This window comes from Tachyglossus aculeatus, chromosome 16 (genome assembly GCF_015852505.1).
Source record: "Tachyglossus aculeatus isolate mTacAcu1 chromosome 16, mTacAcu1.pri, whole genome shotgun sequence".
Classification (NCBI taxonomy): Eukaryota; Metazoa; Chordata; class Mammalia; order Monotremata; family Tachyglossidae; genus Tachyglossus; species Tachyglossus aculeatus.
The window spans coordinates 47,888,149-47,915,639 of record NC_052081.1 but is presented as its reverse complement, the minus strand read 5'-3'; the positions used below and the strand labels follow the sequence as shown (position 1 = coordinate 47,915,639).

The 27,491-nt window shown below is 54.7% G+C and overlaps 2 protein-coding genes across 2 annotated transcripts; one reads left to right on the top strand and one right to left on the bottom strand.

Annotated features, from left to right (window-relative positions):
• The first annotated feature begins 100 nt into the window (after positions 1–100).
• On the top strand, positions 101–25,261 carry UBXN11 (UBX domain protein 11). The gene is made up of 16 exons (XM_038758151.1): positions 101–118; positions 3,658–3,745; positions 7,310–7,347; positions 13,752–13,868; positions 14,008–14,945; positions 15,578–15,742; positions 16,312–16,360; positions 17,005–17,096; positions 17,953–18,046; positions 20,447–20,661; positions 21,437–21,514; positions 21,734–21,848; positions 23,224–23,327; positions 24,427–24,482; positions 24,576–24,722; positions 25,084–25,261. Exons 2-16 carry the CDS (start codon positions 3,675–3,677, stop codon positions 25,229–25,231), a joined length of 2,427 nt encoding a protein of 808 aa, XP_038614079.1. The 5' UTR covers positions 101–118; positions 3,658–3,674; the 3' UTR covers positions 25,232–25,261.
• Positions 25,262–26,176: 915 nt separating this feature from the next.
• Positions 26,177–27,451, bottom strand: SH3BGRL3 (SH3 domain binding glutamate rich protein like 3). Its single transcript, XM_038757772.1, has 3 exons — positions 27,315–27,451; positions 26,963–27,130; positions 26,177–26,708 (listed from the first exon to the last, which is right to left on the bottom strand). The coding sequence occupies exons 1-3, from the start codon at positions 27,360–27,362 to the stop codon at positions 26,643–26,645; spliced, it is 282 nt and encodes a 93-aa protein (XP_038613700.1). The 5' UTR covers positions 27,363–27,451; the 3' UTR covers positions 26,177–26,642.
• Positions 27,452–27,491: the final 40 nt, after the last annotated feature.

The following is a 27,491-nucleotide window of genomic DNA, read 5'->3' as shown; positions in this document are numbered from 1 at the left end:
CCAGCTGGCGAAGGACCAGCGCTCCTGACCAATGGGAGGCGTTGGAGCCCTGGTCGCCATGGCAACCGCCTGACAACAAGATGCCAGCTTCTCCAGGCGGTCGCATCGCCCCGGCGTGGTGAGTCTGGGGGTCTGGGGACACCGGGGTCCCCCCCATCCCCCTGGCCGGAGCAGGGGAAGGGGCCGGATTCACGGGCCTCTCTTCCCAGCCCAGTCTCCTTGGCGACCAGCCGGGCAGAGGGGATGGCCAGGGGGGCGAGGAGTCAGTGTCCCTGAGTCCTGAGTCCCCTAATCCGGTGTACTCTCCCGAGCACTTAGTTCAGTGTTCTGCGCAGCACTTACGTCTATATTTGTAGTTTATTTCGCTTAAAGACGGTCTCCCCCACGCTCGCTGTGGGCAGGGAATACGTCTGTTTGTTGTTAGCCAGTTGTTGGATAGGGATTGTCTCTGTTGCCGAATTGTACTTTCCAAGGGCTTAGTAAAGTGCTCTGCACACAGTAAGTGCTCAATAAATACGATTAAATGAATGAATGACCACTATACTCTCCCAAGTGCTTAGTACAGTGCTCTGCCCACAATAAGCGCTCAATAAATGACTGAATGAATGAATCTGACAGACAATTATTCTGCCCCCCTCTTCAAAGCCTTACTGAAGGCACATCTCCTTCAGTCAGTCAATCATATTTATTAAGCACTTACTGTGCACAGAGCACTGTACTAAGTGCCTGGTAGAGTACAATATAACAACGAACAGGCACATTCTCTGCCCACAAGGAGCTTACAGTCTGGAGGGGTTTTAGAGGCCTCCAAAAGGCCTTCTGTGATTAGCCCCTTTTTCCCTTTTCTTCTACTCCCTTCTGTGTCCCCCTGACTTGCTCCCTTATTTATCCCCCCTCCCAGCCACTCAGTGCTTTTGTGCCTATCTGTAATTTGATTTATTTATATTAATGTCTGTCTCCCCTACTAGACTGTGAGCTCACTGTTAGCATGGAATGTGTCTTTTTATTGTTATATTGTACTTGCTCAAGTGCTTAGTACAATGCTCTGCACACAGTAAGCACTCAGTAAATGCAACCGATTGATTGGCTGCATATAGTAAGAGCTATCCCCATGAGAAGCATCACAGCCTACTGGACAGAGCACGGGCCTGGGGGGTCAGACAGACCTGGTTTCTAGTCCCAGGTCCGCTATGTGTCTGCTGTGTGACCTTGGGTGAGTCACTTAACTTCTCTGTGCCTCAATTACCTCATCTGTCTCACCTGTCTACATGTTTTGTTGTCTGTCTCCCCCTTCTAGACTGTGAGCCTGTTGTTGGGTAGGGACCGTCTCTGTATGTTGCCAACTTGTACTTCCCAAGTGCTTAGTACAGTGCTCTGCACACAGTAATACTTAATAAATACGATTGAATGAATGAACAAATGATTTTGAAAAATGAAGATTATGGCTGTGAGCCCCATGTGAAACAAGGATTGGGTCCAACCTGATTACCTTGTACTTACCTCGTTTAGAAAAGTGCCTGGAACATAGTAGGAGCTTAACAAATACTATGAAAAAATGCTAAATAAATACCATTGATTGATAGTAAGAGCTTAATAAATACCACTGATTGACTGACTGATAGTGCTCAATAGATACCATTGATTGATGGATTGATAGTGACAGGTGTTCCTAGGATGGAAGCGTTCTCCTATGGGGTTTGTGAGGAGCAGTAATGTGGTGTCTGAGAACAACAGGGTCATGTCCCGTTGTGGTTGGGTCATGGCGCCGTGCTGTGGGAGCTCTCGGGGCTGAGACTGCTAACTTGGGGTTGCAGCTCATCTCTCATCCCACCCACACCAAATGGTTCTACATTTTCATCGCTAAAATCCGCCCTTCATATTCCATCTAAGCTGCTACTACACTGATCCAAGCACTTCTCCTATCCCACAGTGATTACTTCATCGAGCTGAGCTCCCTGCCTCCTGTCTCTCCCTATTCCAGTTCTTACTTCACTCTGATGCCTGGATGGTTTATTTATATATATATATAAAAACAAACAATAAAAAAATCCAGTCCACGTTTCCCCACTTCTCAAGAACCTCCAGTGGTTTCCCATCCACCTCCGTAGCAAATAGAAGCTCCTCACCAACCGCTTTAAAGCCATCAATCAGCTCGCCCCCTCACACACTTCACTCCTCTAATGACAACCTACTCAGTTTATTTCGATCTCATCTATCTCACCACTCACCCCTTGTCCACATCCTCCCTCTAGCCTGGAATCTCTTTCCCCTTTTCATATATGTCAGACCACTCTCCTCACCTTCAAAGAACCTTATTAAAAATCACATGTCTTCCAAGAGGCCTTCCCCGACTAAGTCTTTATTTCCTCTACTACTTCTCCCTTCCGTGACACCTATGCATTTTGATCTGTACCCTTTAAGCGCTTGATAGTCACCCTCAGCCCCACAGGATTTATGTCTGTATCCGAAGTGTATTTTAAAACCTAACTCTCCCACTAGACTGTAAGCTAGCTGTAAGCTGTGAGCAGGACTTCATATTGTCCTCTCCCAAGTGCTTAGAACAGTGCTCTGCACTCAGTAAGTGCTCTGAAAATATCATCATCATCATCATCATCAACAGTATTTATCGTCATCAATTGCAGAAGTCAGTTGATTGGGTAAGTCACTTCTCTGTGCCTCAGTTCCCTCATCTGTAAAATGGGGATTAAATCTGTGAGCTCTAGGTGGGACAACCTGATTACCTTGTATCTACCCCAGCGCTTAGAACAGTGCTTAGCACATAGTAAGTGCTTAACAAATACCATCGTCATTATTTGGTTGGACACAGTCCTGGGGCTCACCGTCTTAATCTCCATTTTACAAATGAGGGAACTGAGGCCCAGAGAAGAAGTGAAGTGACTTGTCCAAAGTCCCACAGCAGAGAAGTTGAGGGGCTGGGTTGAGAACATGGATCCTTCTGACACTCAGGCCTGGCTCTACCCATTAGTCCATGCTGCTCCTCAAAGAGTTCAGCAAAGAGGTCAGAATCTCCGTTTTTACGTGGGCAAGGGACATGTCTACCGCCTCTGTTGAACTGTACTCTCCCAAGTGCTTAGTAATAGTGCTCTGCATGCAGAAAGTGCTCTCTAAATATCACTGGTGATACGCTACTCTCCTTCTACAACCCAGCTTGCACACTTGGCTCCTCTACTCCTAACTTTCTCTCTGTGCCTTGACCTTGCCTATTTCACCTCCGATCCCTCTCCCACATCCTGCGTCTGGCCTGGGACGCCCTCCCCCCTCAAATCCAACAGATAATGACTCTCCCCCCCTTCAAAGCCTTACTGAAAGCCCATCTCCTCCAGGAGGCCTTCCTAGACTAAGCCTCCCTTTCCTCTTCTCCCACTCCCTTCTTCATCCCGCTGACTTGCTCCCTTTGCTCTTCCCCGCTCCCAGCCCCACAGCACTTACGTCCGTATCTGCCATTTATTTATTTGTATTGATGTCTGTCTCCCCGCTGTAGACTGTAAGCTCATCGTGGGCAGGGAATGTACCTGTTTATTGTAGTATCGTCCTTTCCCAAGTGCTTAAGACAGTGCTCTGTGCACAGTAAGCGCTCAATAAATATGATTGAATGAAGAATGATGATGATGATGGAGGCTTATGTCTCCCTTATAGGGGCTAGAATACCCAGCATGAGCTCCCCGCTGTCTTCCCTGGCGAAGGTCCGGAAGCTGCCATTGCAGGGGTACCCCCAGAGTTACAGGTGAGACCGCCTCGCGACCCCACCCCTGCACACCTGCAGGATAAGTAGGAGCTCCTAGATGGAGGTGGGCATAGCGGGGGCAGCCAATACAGGAACAACAAACCCCTCCCTTCCTACTTAGACTGAGAGCCCCCTGGCAGACCTGATTATCTTGTATCTATCCTAGTGCTTAGTTCAGCACTTGGCACATAGTAAGCCAGACTGTAAGCTCTCTGTGGGCAGGGAATGTGTCTGTTTATTGTTATATTGATTGTCCTCTCCCAAGCACTTAATACAGTGCTCTTCACCCAGTGAGCGCTCAATAAATACAATTGATAAGCAAGTGAATGAAGGTCTGCTGGAGGGATGGATCAGAGAGAGCTTCCTGGAGCAGGTGGGCCTGCCCTGAGGTTTGAGGGTTTGGTTGGTTTGGTTGGTATTTTTTCAGGACTTGCTGTGTGCCAGGCACTGTACTAAGTGCTGGGGTAGATACAAATTAATCAGTTCGGACACAGTCCCATGTCCCACATGGGGCTCACCCTCTTAATCCCCATTTTACAGATAAGGGAACTGAGGCTCAGAGGAGAAGTGAAATAACGTGCCCAAGATCTCACAGCAGGTAGTGGCGGGGCTGGGTGACAACTCAGATCCTTCTGACTCTCAGGCCGGGGCTCTACCCGTTAGGCCACGCGGCTTCTCAAAGAGATAAGCAAAGTGGTCAGAGTCTCCGTCCTTATGTGGGCAAGGGATGTGTCTATTAATTAATTAATTCAATCATTCATTCAATTGTATTTGTTGAGCACTTAGTGTGCACAGAGCACTGTGCTAAGCGATTGGAAGGGCACAATATAACAATAAACAGACACATTCCCTGCCCACAATGAGCTCACAGTCTAGAGGGGGAGACAGACATTAGTAAGCCTAAGTGAATAAATAAATTAAAACTAATACCATCAGGTGTGAGTTCCCTAAAATCACCCTTCCCCCTCCTCAGTCCCTCCTCCTTTCGGCCCCCTCTTCAACTTTCCCATCCTTCCCAGCAGTATCTCCAGAGGAGATTTCATGCCTCCTCTCAAATTCCACCCCCTCCACATGTGCATTGGAACCGATGAGCATGGGACAGGGACCGTGACCAGTCTGATTAGCTTGTATCTAGTTCAGTGTCTGGCACATAATAAGCTCTAAACAAATATCATAAAAAATACCTCAGTTATTATTATCAGTATTACTAATACACCCAGGCGAAGAGCACTTCCTCATCGCCCAATCACATAGGCACTCATTCCCTTCTAATAATAATAATAATGATGATGGCATTTTTTAAGCACTTACTATGTGCCAAGCACCATTCTAAGTGCTGGGGAGGGGGGTGGCGGGGATACAAGGTAATCAGATTGTCCCACGTGGGGCTCACAGTCTCAATCCCCATTTTACAGATGAGGTAACTGAGGCACAGAAAAGTTAAGTGACTTACCCAAAATCACGCAGCTGACAAGTGGCGGAGCAGGGATTAGAACCCACAACCTCTGACTCCCAAGCCGGTGCTCTTTCCACTGAGCCACGCTGCTTCTCCTCCACCACCAGAGTACTTATGTACATATACTTAATAACAATAATAATTGTAAGTGCTTTTGTTTAGTGCTTACTGTGTCCCGAGAACTGTTCTAAGTGCTGGCGTAGATACAAGATAATCGGGACAGATACGGTTCCTGTCCCAAATGGGGCTCACAGTCTAAGTAGGAGGGAGAAGAAGCACTGAATCCCCATTTTACAGATAAGGAAATTGAGACACGGAAAAGATAACTGTCAGCTGTGTGACTTTGGGCAAGTCACTTAACTTCTCTGTGCCTCAGTTACCTCATCTGCAAAATGGGGATGAAAATTGTGAGCACCACGTGGGACAACCTGATCACCTTGTATCCCCCCAACGCTTAGAACAGTGCTTTGCACATAGTAAGCACTTAACAAATGCCATCATTATTATTATTATAAGTGCAGGCAAGTGGCAGAGTCAGAATTAGAAAACAGGTCCCCTGACTCTCAGGCCTCCACTAGACCTCCATTTTCGCTTACATACACTTAGGTATCTTTACTGCTTCCTCCTGTCTATAATTTATCTAAGTGCTTGACTCCCCTGGTAGACTTTAGGCTCCTGGAGGCAGGGATCAAGCCTACTAACCTTATTTTACTCTCCCAGGTGCTTAATACGAAGTCTATACATCACCTTTAGAGGCTTAGGCTCTTAGCTCTAATCAGTTACAGTATTAGTTACAGTATTTTTACAGTTTATGTGCTAGGCTTGGGAGTCAGAAGGTCATGGGTTCTAGTTCCAGCTCTGACACTTGTCTGCTGGCCTTGGCACTTCTCTGTGCCTCAGTTACCTCATCTGTAAAATGGGGACCAAGACTGTGATTCCTTTGTGGGACAGGGACTGTGTCCAACCTGATTTGCTTGTATCCACCCCAGTGCTTAGTACGGTGCCTGACACGTGGTAAGCGCTTAACAAATACCACAATTATTATTATTAGTCTAAGTAGGAGGGAGAATAGGTATTGAACTATGCTACGCTGCGTCTCTGGCTTCAGGCCTGGAGCGTGGGGCTTTCTGAGATCTGACAGGGCCCAACCAAATTTCCCGGGGCTCTGGCCATGCTTGCCAGGTACGTTGCCCTGAGTGCTGCCGGAGCTTGGAGTCCCTTTTCTACCCAGGGCGTGTGGCAGATGAGCCCCACCCCCAGCACATCCTGTGACCCAGCTGTGTGGAACCGTTACAAGCTGCTGAGCTTGTCCCAGAGTGTCAGTCAGTCAGTGGTATTTATTAAGCGCTTACTGTATGCAGAGCACTGCACAAAGCACTTGGGAGAGGACAATACTACAATAAACAGACACATTCCCTGCCCACAGGGAGCTTACAGCCTAGAGGGGGAGACAGACATTAATAGAAATCAATAAATGATGTATATGGACATAAGTGCTGTGGGGCTGGGAGGGGGGATGAAGAAATGGAGCAAGTCGGAGAGGCGCGGAAGGGAGTGGGAGAAGAGGAAAAGAGGGTTTAGTCAGGGAAGGCCTCTTGGAGGAGTTTGAAGGAGGGGAGGGTCATTGTCTGTCAGATTTGAGGAGGGAGGGGGTTCCAGGCTCGAGGCAGGATGTGGGTGAGAGGTCTTTGGCGAGACTGAGGTACAGTGAGAAGGTTGGTGTTAGAGTGGAGCAAAGTGTGTGGGCTGGGCTGTCGTAGGAGAGGAGCAAAGTGAGGTGGGAGGGGGGCAAGGGGATCGAGGGCTTTAAAGTTTTGTCCCCAGGACTCCCAAGGCCTGCAGTAGGGCAGCAGCCCACCCCACCTCACCTCTCTGGGGCCAGTCTTGGGGGGTCAGGCAACCCCACTAGCGGCAGGCCGGGTTCTCCCCGGGGGCGGACGAGGGAGGTGGCCGTTTGGTGGAGGGGCAGGAAGCAACACCTCCTCCTCCGCTGGCTTTGGTACAGAGAACTGGGGGGTGGGGGGCATGTGGCCAGAGCAGCTGGGGTCCCCTGGGGCCTCGCTTCTTTCTAACCGCATCATCGTCTTTTCATCGTTTTTGTCTCCCAGGAGAGGGGAGTTGCCGTTTGCGCCCAAAGTCTTCCACGGTGAGTGTAGCTGGGGCCAAGATGAGGGGCTTCCCCCCGTCCCTGCAACTCCTCCTACCCAGGGCCAGGCCTCGGGATGTTGCTGGATCCCACCCTGGCCTATAGCTGGGGCCGGGGGCGTGGGAGGGGGTGTGTGTGTTTGAAGCAGTGTGGCCTAATGGAAAAAGCCTGGGCGTCAGAAGACGTGGGTTTTAATCCCGGCTCTGTCACGTGCCTGCCGTGTGACTTTAGCCAAGTCACTTCACTTCTCTGGGCCTCAGTTCCCTTCTGGGTAAAACGGGGATGAAGACTGTGAGCCCCAAGTGGGACAGGGACTTTGTCTAACCTGATTACCTTATTATGAGAAGCAGCGTGGCTCAGTGGAAAGAGCCCGGGCTTGGGAGTTGGAGGTCAAAGGTTCGAATTCCGGCTCCGCCACATGTCTGCTTGTGACCTTGGGCAGGTCACTTAACTTCTCTGAGCCTCAGTTACCTCATCTGGAAAATGGGGATTAAGATTGTGAGCCCCCCGTGGGACAACCTGATTGCTTTGTATCCCCCCCCAGTGCTTAGAACAGTGCTTTGCACATAGTAAGCGCTTAATAAATGCTGTCATTATTGTTATTACCTTGCGTCCACCTCAGTGCTTAGAACAATCCTTGGCACATAGTAAGCACTTAACAAATACCAGAATTATTATTATTATTATTATTATTATTATTAGTAGTAGTAGTAGTAGTAGTAGTAGTAGTAGTAGTTGTGTGTGTGTGTGTGTGTGTGTGTGTGTCTGTGTGTGTGTCTGTGTGTGTGTCTGTGTGTGTGTCTGTCTGTCTGTCTGCCTCGTGGCCTGCAAGGGTTTAGCCAATCACCACTCCCTCCCTGGTTTCTCAACCACATGCTGGGGTCAAGATGGTCCAGTGATGTCAGGCCGATGTGGGCTCCCTCTCACCAGACTTTTTTTTTGTGGTATTTGCTAAGCACGTATTATGTGCCGGACACTGTACTAAGCACGGGGATAGATCCAAGCTAATCGGGTTGGACACAGTCCTTCTCTCACATGGGGCTCACAGCCTTCATCCCCATTTTGCATATGAGGAAACTGAGGCCCAGGGAAGTGAAGTAACTTTTCCAAGGTCACACGGCAGATAAGTGGCAGAACCGGGATTAGAACCCAGGTCTTTCTGACTCCCAGGCTGGGGCTGTATCTGCTGTTGTTTCACAGTTCTCCCCATTCCTCTTCCACAGAGTTGGGACACTTCCTCTTGGTTTCCTGCCTTCGAGATCCCCTGACCCTTCCCCCCTTTTCCCCATTACGACCCTTTGGCCTCAGTCTCCGGACACCATTTCCTGTCTGGCCCCGAGACCAAAAGCAGGACGTGGGGATATTTTTGGATCACCCAATCGATTGATGGCATTTATTGGGTGCTTACTATGTGCAGAGCACTGTGCCAAGCTCTTGGGAGAGTATAATGCAACAGAATTAGCAGACATGTTTCCTCCCCATAACGAGCTCTGGGGGCCCCAGGACTGTGTCTCTTAAGTCCTCTGCAAGCAGGTGCCAATCGCCTCTAGACTGTGAGGTCGTTGTGAGCAGGGGATTTGTCTGTTTATTGCTATATTGTACTCTCCCAAGTGCTTAGTACAGAGCTCTGCACACAGCACTAAACAAATAATAATAACAATAATAATAATAATATTTGTTCAGCACTTACTAGGTGCCAAGCACTGTTCTAAGCACTGGGGTAGATACGAGCTAATCGGGTTGGACACAGTCCCTGTCCCACATGGGGCTCGCGGTCTTAATCCCCATAATAAATATGATCGACTGACAGAGCCCGAAAGATCCTCACTAGGTCTATTTTTTTTTAATACGGTATTTTTTTAAGTGTTTAGTATGTGCCGAGCACCGTACTAAGCACTGGGGAAGATACAAGATAATCAGGTTGGACACAGTCCCTGTCCCCCATAAGGTTCACAGTCTTTATCCCCATTTTACAGATGAGGGAACTGAGGCACAGAGAAGTAAAGTGACTTGCATAAGTTCACACGGCAGGCAAGTGGCAGAGCCAGGGTTAGAACCCAGGTTGTCTGACTTCCGAGCCCAAGTTGTTATCTCTTTTTGGTGGTATTTGTTAAGCGCTTACTATGTGCCAGGCACTGTACTAAGCGGTGGGGTAGATACGAGCTAATCGGGTTGGACCCAGTCCCTGTCCCACTTGCGGCTCACCGTCTTAATCTCCATCTTGCAAATGAGGAAGCTGAGTCACAGAGCCGCCATGTGGCTTCTCTTCTTTTCTTTCATTTAGTCTAGCCTAAGTCCCTCCTGCTGTAGCCCTAGCCCAAAGGTGCCATGGCTCCTCGTTCCCGGGTCTGGCGGCGCCTACCCACCGAGCCTGGCCATCCAGGGGGCTGACTGAGAAGTCTGGGCCGGGAGAGTCGCTGAATCTCCCGGGCCCCAAAGGCCTGTCAGGTCCCCCAGGGGTCCACGTCCCCCCCTGGGTCTTAAAGGACACCTGCTCCCCAGTCTGGTCTCCCCCAGGACCTCACTTGTTTTTATCACCTCCATTCGCCTTGGGAGGGACCGAGGTTTCATCATCATCATCATCATCATCATCATTCACCATCACAATCATCAGTGGTATTTATTGAGCATTTACTGTGTGCAGTGCAGCGTGGCTCAGAGGAAAGGGCACGGGCTTGGGAATCAGAGGTCATGGGTTCTAATCCCGGCTCTGCCACTTATCAGCTGTGTGACTTTGGGCAAGTCGTTTAACTTCTCTGTGCCTCAGTTACCTCATCTGGAAAATGGGGATTAAGACTGTGAGCCCCATGTGGGACAACCTGATTACCTTGTATCTCCCCCAGCACTTAGAACAGTGCTTGGCACATAGCACTCAACAAATACCAAAATTATTATTATTATTCTTATAACTAAGCACATGGGAGAGTACAATACAACAGAGTTCATTCAATCATATTTATTGAGGGCTTACTGTGTGCAGAGAGCTGTACTGAGCGCTTGGGAGAGTACAATCTAACAATAAACAGACATATTCCCTGCCCATATTCCTTGGGGGCACCTGAGATTCAGCAACTCCCCTGGCCCAGATTTCTCAGTCTGGCTCCTGGATGGCCAAACTCTGTTGGGAGGCACCGCCAGACCCTGGAACGAAGAGCCATGACACCTTTGGGGGACTGCAGTGGGAGGGGCTTAGGCTAGACTACATGAAGAAAAGAGAAGCCACGTGACTAGTGGAAAGTCATTTGACTTTTCTTGCCTCAGTTTCCTCATTTGCAAGATGGGGATTAAGACTGCGAGCCCCACGTGAGACAGGGACTGTGTCCAACCTGATTAGCTCATATCTACCCCAGCTCTTAGTACAGTGCATGGTACACAGTAAGCGCTTAACAAATACCGTAAAAAAAAGATAAGAACGTGGGCTTGGAAGTCAGACAACGTGGGTCCTAGCTTACAGAATTCCAGCTTGCCTAAGCTTATGGTCTAAATGTTCCCTGTCCACAGCACGTTTACAGTCTAGAGGATGAGACAGGCATTAATATAAATAAATAATATATGGTAGATAATTTAAAGATATGTGCATAAGTGCCATGGGGCTATTTCAGACCATTTTCATCTTTGTGTGGGGATGGGGGAGAGTATCTGTTGTGTGACCTTGGACAAGTCACTTCACTTCTCTGGGCCTCTGTTACTTCATCTGTAAAAAGGGGATTAGGACTGTGAGCACCCCCCCTTACCTCATCTCACTACTCTCCTTCTATAATCCAGCTCACACACATTGCTCCTCTAGTTCTAATCTTCTCACTGGACCTCGATCTCTTCTATCTCGCCGCCATCCTCTGTCCCACATCCTGCCTCTGGCCTGGGACGCCCTCCCTCCTCGTAACCGACAATTACTGTCCCCTCCTTCATAGCCTTGTTGAAGGCCCATCTCCTCCAAGAGGCCTTCAATCAATCAATCAATCGTATTTATTGAGTGCTTACTGTGTGCAGAGCACTGTACTAAGCGCTTGGGAAGTACAAGTTGGCAACATATAGAGACAGTCCCTACCCAACAGTGGGCTCACAGTCTAAAAGGAACTTGTCCCCGACAAGCCCTCCTTTCCTCTTTTCCCACTCCCTTTATTCATCCTTCCTCCCAGCCCCACAGCACTTCTGTACATAGCTGTAATTTTATTTATTTCTATTCATGTCTATCTCCCCCTCTAGACTGTAAGCTCACTGTGGGCAGGGAATATGTCTGTTATATTGTTATAGTGTACTCTCTCAAGCACTTAGTCCAGTGCTCTGCGCACAGTAATCACTCAATAAATACGACTGACTGACTGACTGAGAGGGACTGTGTCCATCCTGATTAGCTTGTATATACCCCAGCGCTTAGCACAGTGCCTGGCACATAGTAAGCGCTTAACACATACTATTAAAAAATTCATTCAACTGTATTTATTGAGCACTTACTGTGTGCAAAACACTGTACTATGTGCTTGGGAGAATACAAGAGAGAAGCAGTGTGGCTGAGAGAAGCAGAGTGACTCCATGGAAAGAGCACGGGCTTTGGAGTCAGAGGTCATGGGTTCAAATCCCGGCTCCACCAATTGTCAGCTGTGTGACTTTGGGCAAGTCACTTAACTTCTCTGTGCCTCAGTTCCCTCATCTGTAAAATGGGGATTAAGACTGTGAGCCCCCCGTGGGACAACCTGATCACCTTGTAACCTCCCCAGCGCTTAGAACAGTGCTCTGCACATAGTAAGTTCATTCATTCATTCATTCATTGTCGTATTTACTGAGCGCTTACTGTGTGCAGAGCACTGTACTAAGCGCTTGGGAAGTACAAGTTGGCAACATATAGAGACGGTCCCTACCCAACAGTGGGCTCACAGTCTAGAAGGTTAATAAATGCCATTATTATTATTATTATTATTGCAATATAACAATAAACAGACACATTCCCTGCTGACAGTGAGCTCACAGTCTAGAGTGACTTACCCAAGGTCGCACAGCAGACAAGTGGCGGAGCTGGGATTAGAACCCAGGTCCTTCTGACTCCCAGGCTGGGGCTCTGTCTGCTGGGGACACTGTCCACTGCCCACTCGGTCCGCGGCTTCCCATCTGGGGCTGTTGGAGGCTGGTCGGAGCTGTGGCATCGTCTCCTCCCCCATGTGCACGCATGCAGTCGGGCTCCTTGGCTTCGGCTCTGCTTGGCCTCTGTCTCTGCTGAGCCTCTCTCTCTGCTTCTCTCTTGGGCCTCTCTCTCTCTCTCCCTTTCTCTGACGCCACACCCAGATCCAGGCGAGAAGCCGAGGGCAGCGGATACGGCCAAAATCTTCCTGTGTAGGCGTCCAGCAGGAAAATATGCAGCACGGCCTGCTGGAAAGAGCCCGGGCCCGGGCGTCAGGGGATCTAGGTTCTACACTCTGCCGATTGCTTGCTGTGAGACCCTTGGGCAAATCACTTCACTTCTCCAGCCCTCGGTTTTCTCAACTGTAAAATGGGGAGGAAGTAGCTGTTCCCCCTCCAACTTAGACAGCAAGCCCCATGAGGGACAGGGATTGGGTCCAAATTAATAATAATAATAGTAATGATGGCATTTGTTAAGCGCTTACGATGTGCAAAGCACTGTTCTAAGCACTGGGGGGATACAAGGTGATCAGGTTGTCCCTCGTCGGGCTCACAGTCTTAATCACCATTGACAGAAGAGGCTCAGAGAAGTCAAGTGACTTGCCCAAGGTCACACAGCAGACATGTGGCGGAGCTGGGATTAGAACAAATGACCTCTGACCCCCAATCCCGGGCTCTTTCCACTGAGCCACGCTGCTTCTCAAATTGATTGAGTTGCATCCAGCCCAGAGCTTAGAATAGTGCCTGACACACAGTGGATGCTGTGAGAAGCAGCGTGGCTTAGTGGAAAGAGCCCAGGCTTGGGAGTCAGAGGACGTGGGTTCTAATCCCAGCTCTGCCACTTGTCTGCTGTGTGGCCTTGGGCAAGTGGCTTCACTTCTCTGGGCCTCAGTTACCTTATCTGTAAAATGAGGATGAAGACTGTGAGCCCCATGGGGGATAACCTGCTTACCTTGTATCTACCCTAGTGCTTAGAACAGTGCTTGGCGCATACAAGTGCTTAACAAATACCACCATCATCATTATTACTATTATTATTAATAAATGCCATGAAGAAAATATAGTACTTACTGAGCGTCCATTGGGTGCAGTGGGCTGTGCTAAGCACTTGGGAAGACACAACCAAAGAATAAGTCAAGTTATTTCCCAAAGGGCAGGTCTCATTCTCGCACCTCTGCCCGCCCCGTGTCCTCTAGGGGGGAGGGCAGCGAGAGGAGTCCCAGCATCTCAGGCCCCCCGACCTGCAGGCTCTGTCTTCAGGACTTAATCTCTGCCTTCGTGGTCCCCAGAGGACAAGGCGTTGCTGAGGAGTGATGACCCTTCTCCGGACACCCCGGCCCCTCCGCCGTCCCGGACCCCCTCTCCACCCTTCTCCCCGCAGAAGGCTGCCCGGGCCCACGGTTCCGGTGAGAGCTCCCGGCCCGGAGACCCTCCGCTCCGGCCCCCCTCCCGACCCTGCTCCTCGCGGTCATCAGCCCGGGCCTTTGGGTCCGGTGAGAGCTCCCGGCCTGGAGACCCTCTGCCCTGGACCCCCTCCCCACTCAGCTCCTCGTAGACGGCTGGCCGGGCCTGTGTGTCCAGTGAGAGGTCCTGCCCCGGAAACCCTCCACCACGGACTCCCACCCAACCCTGCTCCTCACGGAAGACTGCTTGGGTCTGCGGCTCTGGGAAGCTCTCGGCCTGGAGACCCTCCTCCCCAGACCCCCTCCCGACCCTGTTCCTCGCGAAAGGCTGCCTGGACCCATGGGTCCAGTGAGAGCTCCCAGCCCAGAGACCCTCCACCTCTGACCCCTTCCCCACCCTGTTCCTCGCAGAAGGCTGCCCGGGCCCGAGGGTCCAGTGAGAGCCCCCGACCTGGAGACCCTCCTCCCCAGATCCCCTCCCCACCCTGCCCCTCACAGAAGGCCGCCCGGGCCCACCGCCGGAGTGAGAGCTCCCGGCCCAAAGACCCTCCTCCCCAGACTCCCTCCCTGCCCTGGTCCTCGCGGAAGGCTGCCCGGGCCCGAGGGTCCAGTGAGAGCCCCCGACCAGGAGACCCTCCTCCCCAGACCCCCTCCCCACCTTGTTCCTCGCGTAAGGCTGCCCAGGCCCGTGGCTGCAGTGAGAGCCCCCGAACTGGAGACCCTCCTTCCCAGACCCTCTCTCCACCGTGCTCCTCACGGAAGCCTGCCCGGGCCCGCGGCTGTAGTGAGAGCTCCCGGCCCAGAGACCCTCCATCCCAGACCCCTTCCCCACCCTGCTCCTCACGGACTGCTGCCCGGGCCCATGGGTCCCGTGAAGGCTCCCGGCCCAAAGACCCTCCGCCCCGGATCCCCTCCCCACCCTGCTCCTCGCGGACGGCTGCCCAGGCCCGCAGCTCTGGTGAGAAGTCCCAGCCTGGAGACCCTCCTCTCCGGACCCCCGCTCCGCCCTGCCCCTCACGGACGGCTGCCAGGGCCCATGGGTCCGGTGAGAGCTCCTGGCCGGGGGACCCTCCTCCCTGGGCCCCCTCCTCACGGACAGCTTCCCGGGCCCTTGACTTTGGGTAGAGGTCCCGGCCCTGGACCCTCCACAGTGAGGTTCAGGCCTGATCCTGAGGGACTGTGGGCAAAGCCAGGCCACTGTCTGGCACATTTCGCATTGCCACAGGCGCACGCCCCAAAGGGGTGGGGGACAGCGGGGAGGATGGAAAGAGGCCAGAACTCCAGTCTTTGATGCTGCTGGTAGTTCTTTCTTCCTCTCAAGGGCCCCTGCTCAGAAGGGGGACTTTGGGAAAGGATCCAACCTTCCATCCTGCCCCCCACCTGGAGGAGGGTGGATTTGGAGCAAGTCCCTGCCAATTCACCTTGTCTTCCCAGCCTTACCCTCTTTCACGCCTCCAAGTCTTCCCTGACTTCCTCCCCCGCAGCCTTCCCCACATCTTCTCCCTTCCCAGTCCTCCCTTCCCTCTTCTTTCCCAGGCAGCACCGGGAACAGGATGAGTCACCCCAACACTTCCTCCTTCCTTCCTCAATGCTTTCCCCCTTCAGGGGCCCTGGGCAGGGCTGGAACTGGGGGGCTTGGCCCCCTTTGCCAGGAGCAGAGAGTCCGCTAGAGGGGCAGGAGCAAGGAGGAGCTGGTTCCCCCTGCCCGCCAGCCTCCTGGCCCCCTGTGCTCTTGGGTCGGGCGACTTGGCAGTCCTGAGCTTGGCTGTCTTCTAGCGGCTGGGCCTGAGGACACGGATCTGGTGACCTCCATGGTGAAGAGGCTGAGGCAGCTGGAGCAGAGGGCAAGGACCCAGACTGCCGAAATCCATTCCAAGGTGCTGGGTGGACCAGGGCCCCCAACCGTCCTGGTTATGCCCTGTGGATACTGGGTTCCGAACCTGCACTGCCCTGCCCTGCCCGGTGGGAACCCCAGGGCCATGCCAGCTGCCAAGCTTTCCGATGCCATCCTCCCTAGGCCCTCCTTCTGCTCTTCTGCTCTTGGGCTCATGTTCAACCGAGGGAGGGCTGGCCTCCCCGTACCCCAGCCGACCCCCAGCCGGGGGAAGGATGAGGAAAGGAGACAGGACGCCTAGGTCCTGGCCTCTAATTTGAGTATCTCCCCTTACCTCCATCTTCTAAATGGCCCACCGTGACCCATTGGGTTTCTTAAGGCCCTGGGAGAGAGGGCTAGGGTCTGGGGTCTTGGGGTTGGAAACCAGGGCCTAAGAGATATGGGGTTGGGGTCCATTAAGCAAGTGCAGGGGGGAGGCTCAGGGAGCCGGGGGCGATGGCCGTGGGCTTGTGATGGGGGGCGGGGCTTTCATTCATGGCCTTAAGAGATTTTCAGGGGTTGGAGCTGGCCAGCAGGAGGCTGCCCTTTGACCTCGCTGTCGTGACTATGTAGGACCAGAAAATTGCCGACCTGGAAGAGAAAGTGAAGAGCTTCCAGAGAGGTAACCCCAATTCCAGCACCCCAGATCCCAGTGACCCCTTCACCACCTCCAGTCCTTGATTTCCTCCCCTGTCATGACTTGCCATCCCCTACCCGCCCAGACCTCTGGTCAAGCTCCAGTCCACCTCTGCAGGGTGGGAGGAGGGGAGCTGCTACCTATCTTGCTCCCAGCTCTGACCTGCAGAGACGACCGCTGCCACCCCCTAACCCCTCAAGCCAGACTGGTTGTACCATGACCATTCCCAGCCCCTCATCCACTACAAACGTTGCAGAGTGACCTGCCCAGCTGACCTGACCTCCAGGGCCTCACTTTCCAATTGCGTGCATACGTGCACACACTTATAAACACACAGACACACACAGAGCTGGGTTTGGGGTCTCTAAGAGGACAGAGATCTCTGGTTTCCTACTTATTCACTCCCCAAGAGGCCCAGGGGAGCGGGAGTCAGAGACTCCATACCTGCCCTCCATCCAAGGTCGGGTGTTACCTCCTTGGGGAAGGGGACAGGGGGCAGGGACAAGAGGCAGGGGAGGGAATCTCTTGACATCTCTCTGGAGAGGAGACTGGTGGAGGGTGGAGCCAAGTTGAGGGTGAGAGGGGCTGTGCCATCTCCCCCATCCCTACCCCTTGTCCTCTGTCTCTAGGTGATCCAGATGGAGGGGCCCCTGCCTCCAGACGTGAGGAGGAACTGGAGAGCTTGTGCCTCCAGTTGCAGAGCCAAATCTCCGCCATGGAGGTGAGCGGGGAGGGGAGGGCTGGGGGGGGTGCAGCGGCAGGACAGGAGGGATGGGTAGCTGCTTATGGACCCCAAGGGCTTCTGGAACATGAAGTCGTAGTTTCCCCAGCCTACCACCTGAAGTGGAGCAGCACTGGGGCTGGAAGGATGCATGGGATTTTCCCATCAGCGCCTTCTGTTGACAGTCCTGCCGCTGCCCTTGGGAAGTTCCAGGATCAGGAAGGCCAGCTCCAAGGCTCCAATCCACCCATCTCCCCAGGCAGGAGGCTGCCCCCCCCCCACCCTCTTCCTCTGGGGTCTTCCTGGCGACTCCTGCCCCCTCCCCAAGGCCCTTGAAAGCCACTTCCTCAACTGTGACCTACATAGAGCCGTGTCAGAGGACAAACCTCAGCCCACCGGTGGGATGAACTTCAACCAGTCGCTCAGACAAAGCCACTGCCCACCTCCTCCAGCTTTCTCTGCTTCCCGGGAGCCCCAGCCAGCTCAGGCTCATCGGGAAGGGGTGGGTCCCCAGGGCGGGGAGGGGTGGCTGTCAGGCTTCTCTAGCCCCGAGAACTAGCACTCCCAGCTGCATGGCTTGCAGCCTGCTCCCCAGGTCAGAGATGGGCAGGGAGGCCTGGATCCCCACAAGCCCCTGTGGTTTTCCTCCATTCATCCACTGCAGGTCGAGGCATCGGCGGGCACAGCCCTGCTGCTCTCCACCTTCCAGCCTGGGGCTCCCGTCTGCTGGGTGGCGGGGCTGGGTCTCAGGGGGCTAGATTGGTGTCGTGGGGCGTGTTGTGGGGGGTGTCTTGGAAAGCCTCTGTCGCTGGAAGGCAGAGTGGCCTTGCTCACGGCGTCTCCTCTTCCCTGCCAGCGGTTTCTGGGTGATTACGGCTTGACGTGGGTTGGGGAGACACTAGAGGAGTGGGAAGAGGAGCCCCTGGCCCTCGGGCCCCTCTGGAAACCAGGTACAGTCAGCTGCCACTCCATCAATGGTATTTATTGAGCACTTACTGTGTGCAGAGCACTGAACTGAGCGCTTGGGAAACGACAATCCAACCGAGCTGGTAGATGCAATCCCTGCCTACAAGGGAAGCAGCGTGGCCTAGTGGATAGAGCCCAGGCCCGGGAGGAAGAAGGACCTGGGTTCTAATCCCGGCTCCCCTACTTGTCTGCTGGGTTTCCTTGGGCAAGTCACTTCATTCTGAGGGCCTCACTTCTTTCATTTGTAAAATGGAGATTAAGGACTGTGAGCCCTATGTAGAATAATAATAATAATGATTGCATTTGTTAAGCGCTTACTATGTGCGAGGCACTGTTCTAAGCGCTGGGGGGGATACAAGGTGATCAGGTTGTCCCAGGTGGGGCTCACAGTCTCCATCCTCATTTTACGGATGAGGTAAGTGAGGCTCAGAGAATAATAATAATAATAGCATTTATTAAGCGCTTACTATGTGCGAAGCACTGTTCTAAGCGCTGGGAAGGTTACAAGGTGAACAGGTTGTCCCACGTGGGACTCACAGTCTTAATCCCCATTTTACAGATGAGGTAACTGAGGCTCGGAGAAGTTAAGTGACTTGCCCAAGGTCACACAGCAGACATGTGGCAGAGCCGGGATTAGAACCCATGACTTCTGATTCCCAAGCCCGTGCTCTTTCCACTGAGCCACGTGTCCAACCCGATTACCTTGTATCTATCCCAGCACTCAGAACAGCACCTGGTACATAGGAAGCGCTTACCAAATACCACAAGTATTATTATTAAGGAGCTTACAATCTACAGGGGGAGACAAACATTCAAACAGATTATGGATTGGGCAAATAGTAGAATCATAGCTGGCATCCCACTGGGCACCCTCTGAGACCCTGCAGGCACCCACCCTCCCTGCTGCTGCCTGCCCATTTAACCCCCATCTGCAGTGGCTCCTCAGGAACCGTCCAACCCTCACCTCACTGATGGGCCACCCGAACTGCCCAGTAGGTCTAACTTCAATCCCTCCTGCTGCAGTGGCCAGGGGCACCAGCCGGGAGTGAGTCTCTGGCTAATTGGAGCCTGAGTCTGGGCCGGCAGGTTTCTTCTCCCACAGTGCAACGGTCCCCCAGCAAGTTCTCTCCCGTCTCTGCTCGCCGAAGAGCAGCCAAGGGTGGGGAATGTTTTACCTGAAGGCACCAAGGCCCAGAGAGGGCAAGGGACTAACCCAAGGTCACACAGTGAGCCAGGGGCAGAACTGTGGTGAGAATCCAAGCCACGGGCACTAGCCACCAGACCCCGCTGACTCAATCAACACCAAGTCCTGGAATCCCTCATCTCTCTTAGGCCTTAGGCGAGTCTCTTGAAGCAGGGACTAGGGCGGGGGTCAACGGGCCGTTCTGGGCTCTTCTGTCTGACTGACCACAGTCACAGGAAGCAGTAGCGAGGTAGCCTAGCATGTCAGCACTTTCCCACACTCAAACCGATCGATCCGTAGCTTTGCTGGGGACGGGAGAGTACGACAAGGAGGGCAAACACGATCCAAGCCACCGATCCAAGCTCACTATGGGCAGGGAACGTGTCTGTTTACTGCTATAACGTATTCTCCCAAACACTTAGTACAGTGCTTTGCACAGAGTAAGCACTCAATAAATACGACGAAATGAATGACTGAATGACCCCAAGCGACACGGCCTGTGGGAGGCCGGCAGAGTCCTGCTCTGTCCCTCCTAAGCAGGGCTCCTGAGAAGGTGGTCCCTCTGGGGTCAAGATAAAACACCGGGAGTGGGGGGAGCTGCCCTCTCCCATCAGCCCCCTTCCGCTGACCCTGCGGGGGGAGGTCACCTGGCTGCCCCCTGCTCTTGCTTCATTCAATTGTATTTATTGAGCACTTACTGTGTGCAGAGCACTGTACTAAGCGCTTGGGAAATACAAGTTGGCAACATAAAGAGACTGTCCCTACCCAACAACGGGCTCACAGTCTAGATAGTTGACCCACAGGCTGACCGGCCGGCTGGGCCCAGTCTCCCAATCAATCAATCAATCGATTATATTTGAGTGTTTACTGGGTGCAGAACACTGCACTAAGTGCTTGGGAGAGGACAATATAACATAGTAGGTAGACAGGCTCCCTCTCTGGACTGTAAGCTCCCTCTGGGCAGGGGATTTGTCTATTTTCCTTTCTGAAGTGCTTAGCACAGTGCACTGCACATAATAAGTGCTCAGTGACCGTGGCTGACTAGACACGTTCCCTGACCACAAGGCACTTATAGTCTAAACAGTTCCTAGGAGGGTCACTGGAAACCACAACAGAAAAAGGTAGATACCACCCTGCTTCCTGGATTAGAGAGTCCCGCCCATCCCCGCGGGATTAATCCCCTTACCCGCTCTGTTGCCAGGAGAATCCACGGTGCCCCGGGATGTGGACTTTGACCTGCTGCTGAGCCGCCTGCGGGATCTGAACATCGTGGCTGGGGCGGGACAGCCGCGGGTGGAGCGCACGGCCTCCGGTGCCCGGCTCAAACTCCCGGACCCGCTGCCCCTGACGCTCTACGGGAACGGGATCGTCCTGTGCCAAGGCCCCTTCCGAGCCTACTCTGAGCCCTCCACTCAGGTGCGGCAGGCGGGTCTGTGGGTGTTGCCTAGTGGATAGCACCCTGGTCTAGGATACAGAAAGAACTAGGTTCTAATCCTGGCCTTGCCAGTTGTCTGCCCTGTCACTTCATTTCTCTGGGCCTCAGTTACCTCATCGGTAAAATAATAATAATGATGACGACATTTATTAAGTGCTTACTATGTGCAAAGCACTGTTCGAAGCACTGGGGAGGTTACAAGGTGATCAGGTTGTCCCACATGGGGCTCACAGTCTTCATCCCCATTTTACAGATGAGGGAACTGAGGCCCAGAGAAGTGAATTGACTTGCCCAAAGTCACACAGCTGACAAGTGGTGGAGCCGGGATTTGAACCCATGATCTCTGACTCCAAAGCCCGGGCTGTTTCCACTGAGCCACGCTGCTTCTCTATGGAGATGAAGACTGTGAGCCCCAGGTGGGACAGGGACTGCATCCAACCTGATAGCCTTGCCTCTACCCCAGTCCTTAGAACAGTGCCTGGCACGTAGTAAGCGCTTAACAAATGCTGTTATTATTAGTGAGAGGTATGGGGGTACTGCAGTCCCAGGGTGGCAAGAAGGGAGTAAGAGGGTGAGCAAGTCCTTGGCCCTGGCTTTTGAGGGCGGCCTAAGGTCGCAGGACCTGCTGTGAGGAAGAAGGCGGAGAAGCCAGCTCAGGTCTCCGCTCCCCCATCGGTGGGTCCATCGGGGGGGATGATATTCAGGGAACATGGGTGCGCCTTCTCCGCCTGTCCTGACCCCACTCGCCCCTTCCAGAAATGCCTACAGGATATCCTGGATGGTTTCTTCCCCTCGGAGCTCCAGACCCGCTACCCGGACGGCGTGCCCTTCCAGGTAGTCCCTTCAGCAGCCCCTCCATTTCCCGCTTCTCGTCGCCCCCGAGCGGGAAGGCCCGTGTGGGCAGAGTAGCTCCAATAAGGTTGGGCAGGAACAGCATCCCCCCAGTGGCACTGGGGGAGTGGAGGGGAGGCGGAAGTGTGGGCTGCTCCAAGGAGGTGGGCACTAAGCGGGCCCTAGGCTCCCAGAACCCCCCGACCTGGGTCTGGCCTGCAGGTCTCAGACCGGCGCGGAGTGCTGTTCTTGGAAAAGCATCCAACGGTGGCCTTCTCCGGTCCTGGGCGCATGGTGGGTGCACAGGATGCGCCGGAGGAGACGAGCCAGATCCCAGGTCAGCGGGAGGGAGCTGCTGGATCCCCTGGACAGATAGTCGGGGGTGGGAGGGGAGGGGGAAAGGCCCGGCTTTTCCCAGTGGCAGTGTTATCCTGTTTAGGACCCTCCCCCCGGCCCCCAGAAAATGGCCTCTAAGCCCCGCTGCCACAGGCTGTCTCCTGGTTATTACCATTAGAGAAGCAGCGTGGCTCAGTGGAAAGAGCACAGGCTTTGGAGTCAGAGGTAATGGGTTCAAATTCTGTCTCAGCCAATTGTCAGCTGTGTGACTTTGAGCAAATCACTTAACTTCTCTGTGCCTCAGTTACCTCATCTGGAAAATGGGGACTGAGACTGTGAGCCCCCCGTGGGACAACCTGATCACCTTGTAACCTCCCCAGAGCTTAGAACAGTGCTTTGCACATAGTAAGTGCTTAATAAATACTGTTATTATTATTATTATTACCATTGAGAAGCAGCATGACAGTGGAAAGAGCCCAGGCTTGAGAGTCAGAGGTCGTGGGTTCTAATCCTGGCTTCGCCACTTGTCAGCTGACTTTGGACCAGGCACTTGCCTTCTCTGTGCCTCAGTTCCCTCATCTGTAAAATGGGGATTAAGACTGTGAGCCCCATGTGGGACAACTTGACTACCTTGTATCTACCCTAGCACTTAGAACAGTGCTTGGCACATAGTAAGAGCTTAACAAATACCATAATTATTATTATACTGGGCCCTGGCTGCCCCTTCCAGCTTGTCCAGAGCTTATTACAGTGCCTAGCGCTTAGTGCAGTGCCCCAGCGCTTAGTACAGTACCTGGCACATAGTAAAAGCTTAACCAATAACCAGTATTATTATGATTTGTTAATTGAAGCAACTCTTACGCTGCTCCAAACCGGGCCACCCCCTTCCCCGGCCAAGCTGTTCCCGTCTCTACAGCCCCCAGCCTGTAGTGTTGTGTTCTCGGTCCGTGGGGTAGGTAGAAAGGGGGTCACAGGGGTTGGTTCCTGCACTTCCCCCAGACCCACCCCCCCGGGGAGGCGAAGAGGGAGGGGAGGAAAACTGGAGAACAAGGAAATATTAATAATACTAATTGCAGTATTTGTTAAGTGCTGACTCAGTGCAGGGGGGAGGGGGTCTGGTTGAGCCGCAGGCAGCAGCCTGCAAGCGAGCAGGGCTAAGGGCCAGCCAGGGCTGGCCACCACACTGTCAGACCCAGAAATCTCCCCGCGGGGAGAAACCATCCGGTCCCAGTGAGAGATGACGCAAATTTGGTGGCAGCCAGGGCCTAGAGGGGCGGTGCTGTGGTTTGGGCCCCCACTCGGGGACTGGATGGGGCCGGGGCGTGGGCCGTGGTGGGCAGGGAGAAAGGGCCCAGTCTAAGCGTCCTCCCCAACAGGCCCCAAGCTCTCACTGGAACAGTTTCTGGAGCGGCTGCCGGGCCGCGTGATCCGGAGCGGCCAGGTGATCGACGTCCGGGACCCCATTCGGAAGACTCTACAGGCGAGCCAGCCGACCTTCCCAGCCCAAGCCGCCCCCACCCTTGCCCCCGGACATCTTCTCCTTCTGCCCTATCATGATGCCCGCCCACTTTTTTTTTTTAAACGGTATTTGTTAAACACTTTGTGCCGGGCACTGCGCTACGTGCTGGGGTAGATGCAAGCTCATCAGGTTGGACACAATCCTCATCCCACATGGGGCTCAAAGTCATAACCCTCATTTTACAGATGGGGGAACTGAGGCACGGGAAAGTTAAGTGCCTTTCTTACGGTAATTGTTAAGCACTTACTACTACTACTAATAATAATGGTATTTGTTAAGTGCTTACTATGTGCAAAGCACTGTTCTAAGCGCTAGGGAGGTTACAAGGTGATCAGGTTGTCCCACAGGGGCCTTACAGTTTTCAACCCCATTTTACAGATGAGGGAACTGAGGCCCAGAGAAGTTAAGTGACTTGCCGAAAGTCACACAGCTGACAGTTGGAGATGGGATTTGAACCCATGACCTCTGACTCCAAAGCCCATGCTCTTTCCACTGAGCCATGCAGCTTCTCTACGTGCCAGGCACTGAACTAAGCACTGCGGCAGATACGAGCTAATCAGGTTGGACACGGTCCACATCCCACACGGGGCTCACTGATGTGATCCCCATTTTTCAGAGGGAACTGAGGCACAGAGAAGTGAAGTGACTTACCCAAGGTCACACAACAGACAAGTAGCAGAGCGGGGATTAGAATCTGGGTCCTTCTGACTCCTAGGCCTGTGCTGTAGCCACTAGGCCACACTGCTTCTCAAACCTGGGACCTCTCCCGCCTTAAGGGAGAATCATAGCCCTAGACCAAGAATCACCTGCCACTTCTGGCCTGGGAGTCAGGGGCCACAGGAGCTTCGGGAATTTTTGGAGCTTGTGGGGTGGCTGGGGAAACTCCAGAAACCCCTCGGGGACAGGGATCTGCCCCGTGGGAGTCGGGTGGGGTGGAGTGAATCTTCGTCTCTCCCCGGTGGAGGTTGGGGAGGGTGGGAATACCCCCAGCCAGAAGGTTCTGGCTGGGGGCACTGCCCCCTCAGCCTGCAACCCTCTGCTCAGCTTCTTTGACTTGCAGGGTGGCGGCGGGCCCGGCGTCGACATTATGGTGGAGACCCCAGCTGGGAAGGAGAGGTGAGGAGCGTTGGGGATGGGGGTGGGGGAGAGGGAACCCGTCCCCTCCCAGGCCTCGCTCAGCCTGCCCGGGGGTGGGGTCGGGATCCCCAGGACCTCCGGACCCCAGGTACAGCAGCCGTCGGCTCCGGCCACAACCAACCTGCGAGTCAAATCCGAGACGGGCGAGCGGACCTACGTGCTGACCATGCTGTCCACGGAGACCATCGGAGACCTACGCCGATACCTCGCCCGGGCCAGGTGCGGGGGCCGGGGTGTGTGTGTGCCCTGACCCCCTGACGGGTGGGGATGGGGGAAGACTGGGACCGGGGCAGGAGTCTGCTTCTACCAGCCTTGTCCACCCCCAGCTGCCCCCTGGCCCGCTGTCTGGTGCCACCCACGTCAGAGGGCCAGCGGGGTCCCTCCCCAACGCCCGGAGAAAGAGCCTCTGTTCGGCCACTCGACAAGGGTCAATTGTTCCATATGTGGGGAGGGGTGGGCATGCAGGGTCAGAGAAGCGGGACCGGCAGCCGAACTCCCCAGAGGTGGTCGCACCAAGGGGGCACGGACTCCCCCTTCCCTTCCCCTCCTCCTCCAGCCGCCCTTCCCCCCTCCCTGACAGGGACGGAGACCCCGCTGCCTTCGACATTCTCAGTGCCTTTCCCGCCCGGGCCTTCGACGACGACACCCGGACCCTGGCCGAGTGTGGGCTGGTGCCCAATGCCAAGCTGCTGTTATGGCCGCCCCGAGGTCAGCGCCCGCCTGTATAGTCTCTAATAAAGGCCCCGGATGGGCGGGTGGAGGGCACGGCTTGTGGTTCCTCTGTGCTAGGGGCGGGGGCGGCCAGGCAGTTGGCTCTCTGGGGAAGGTAGACCTCGCCCACACTGGAAATTCTGGAGCCCAGCTGGGGTGGGAGGGCGGGGCGAGGGGCTGAGAGCGAAGGACGGAGTGGCTTGGCCTTGGTTCCTTTTTTTTTTCCTCCCCCAACTCCCTCCTGCCCACAAGGCCACCCTATCTAATCTGAACCCAAGCTTATGTTGGGAGGGGAAGTAGGGGAAGTCTTTTATATAGACCACTCCCCTGGGTTCCCCCTGCCCTCCTTCTTCATCTTCTAGGCAGCATAGAGTGGGGAGGGCTGGGAGGACCCTCCCTTGCTTTGGGGGGTCCTGGGCTGGGTGGGGTGGGGAAAGTGGGGAGCGACAGAGCGGTGCGAGTCTCTCCCGGCCCCAGTGCAGACCTGTCCCGGAGACAAGAGGCTCCAGCAGGGCCAACGGGTGCGTGGCCTAGTGGCTAGAGCCCGGGCCTGGGAGTCGGAAGGGGCTGGGTTCCAATCCCGGCTCCGCCACTTGTCTGCTGTGCGCCCTCGGGCAAATCGCTTGACTTCTCTGAGCCTCAGTTCCCTCATCTGGAAAATGGGGAGGAAGACCTTGAGCCCCATGTGGGACAGGGACTGTGCCCGGCCCGATCAGCTTGCTATCTACCCCAGAGCCTGGCACTAGTAGGCGCTCAACAAATACCATTAAAAAAAAAAAGCACCAAAAAGAAAAAAAAAAGAAACCTGCACCAGCCAGACAGGTCTAGGACTCCCAGCCGCCCCCGCGCGCTCCCAACTTCCTTCTCTTCCCGCTCCCCTGCCCCGGGCCTCGTGCGGAGGAAGGCGGGAGAGGGTGAGGACCGTTGCCCTGGGAGACCCTCAAGGACAGTCAGAGCTCAGCTGCCAGGCTCGCACGGTTTAATAGCTACTTAGTGACACCACCACCCGCGAGCGGGCGTTTGGTCCCGTGGGGGTAGGAGTGGGGTGCGGGTGGGCGACTCAGGGGGCAGACAGGATGGGGACCACCTGAGGGGGCTAAGTTCCCTCCCCCCAAGAAACCCACTTCCTGGATGCCTGGGGGGGGGGTCCCCCAGCTGTGCCCTCTGGCACTCCCCCCGCCCGGACGATGCCAGGGGGTCTGGGCAGGGGAGCGGGAGCCCCCCTGCACCGACTCCATCCCGAGGCCTTGGATGCTGCAGAGCTGCTGAAATTGGGGAATGGCAAGGGACGGGTGGGGGCGGGGGCTTTACGTCAGTTCCTGAGAGCCGGGTACGAGGGGGGTCGAGGGCAGGCTTGGTCCCGGGGGTCCTCTGAGCCCGAAGACGGCAAAGGGGGGCGGTTACAGAGTCCAGGGGGTGAGAGGGGGCTCAGGAGAGCTTCAGGAACTCCTGCAGGGTGTCCTGCTCCACCGCCTCCACGAACAGCTCGTAGTCCTGCCGGGGAGGAAGGCAAAGGAGGGAAGTGTGCCCATCACCCACGACCCACTGCCCGCCCTGGGGCCTGCAGCGAAGGTTCGGGCGCCCACCCAATCAGCCTTCCAGGCCCAAAAGCATTGTGTGTAGGGGGGGGGGTAGGGTCACCCCTACCCCATCCCAAGCCCCCCACCCACCCTGGGGTGGGCCCCCTCCCGCCCCCCGGGGGGTTAAGAGGCGGGGCTGATTCCTGGGCCCCGGGGGCCGGGCCTCACCCCACAGTAGTGGTCTCCGTTAAATATCTGCGGGGGGATGGCTTTGGGGTTTCCCGTCTTGGCTCTCATCTCCTCCCGGAGGGCGTTGTCCTGCGAGATGTCCACCAGCTCGTACTTGATGCGCTTCCCGTCCAGGATGCGGGTCACTTCGCTCTGCTGGGATTTGATCTGGGGAAGGGAGGAGAGCCCACCCGGACGGATGGATGGGTGGGTGGGTGAGAGGGGGTGTCAAGGCCTGGGGCCCTCTTGGGATCCCTCCCGCCCCAGCTCGGAGGGAAGGGAAAGGAGGGCAGGGGGGCGAGGTGCAGGGAACGCCCCCCACCCCCTGCCCAGGCGGCGCGGGGGCCCTCACCTCCCGGGAGCCGGTGACCGAGGTGCTGTAGACCCTGAGGCCGGCCATGGTTGGGGGGTGATCCGGGGGTCTCGGGGAGGGTGGTCCGCCTGCAGTGGCCGGCGGAGACTGCAGCCTCCTTCGGTGGGGAGCGGTTTCCTTCCTGGCCGGCCCCCGCGTGACACCGCCCCCGGCCCA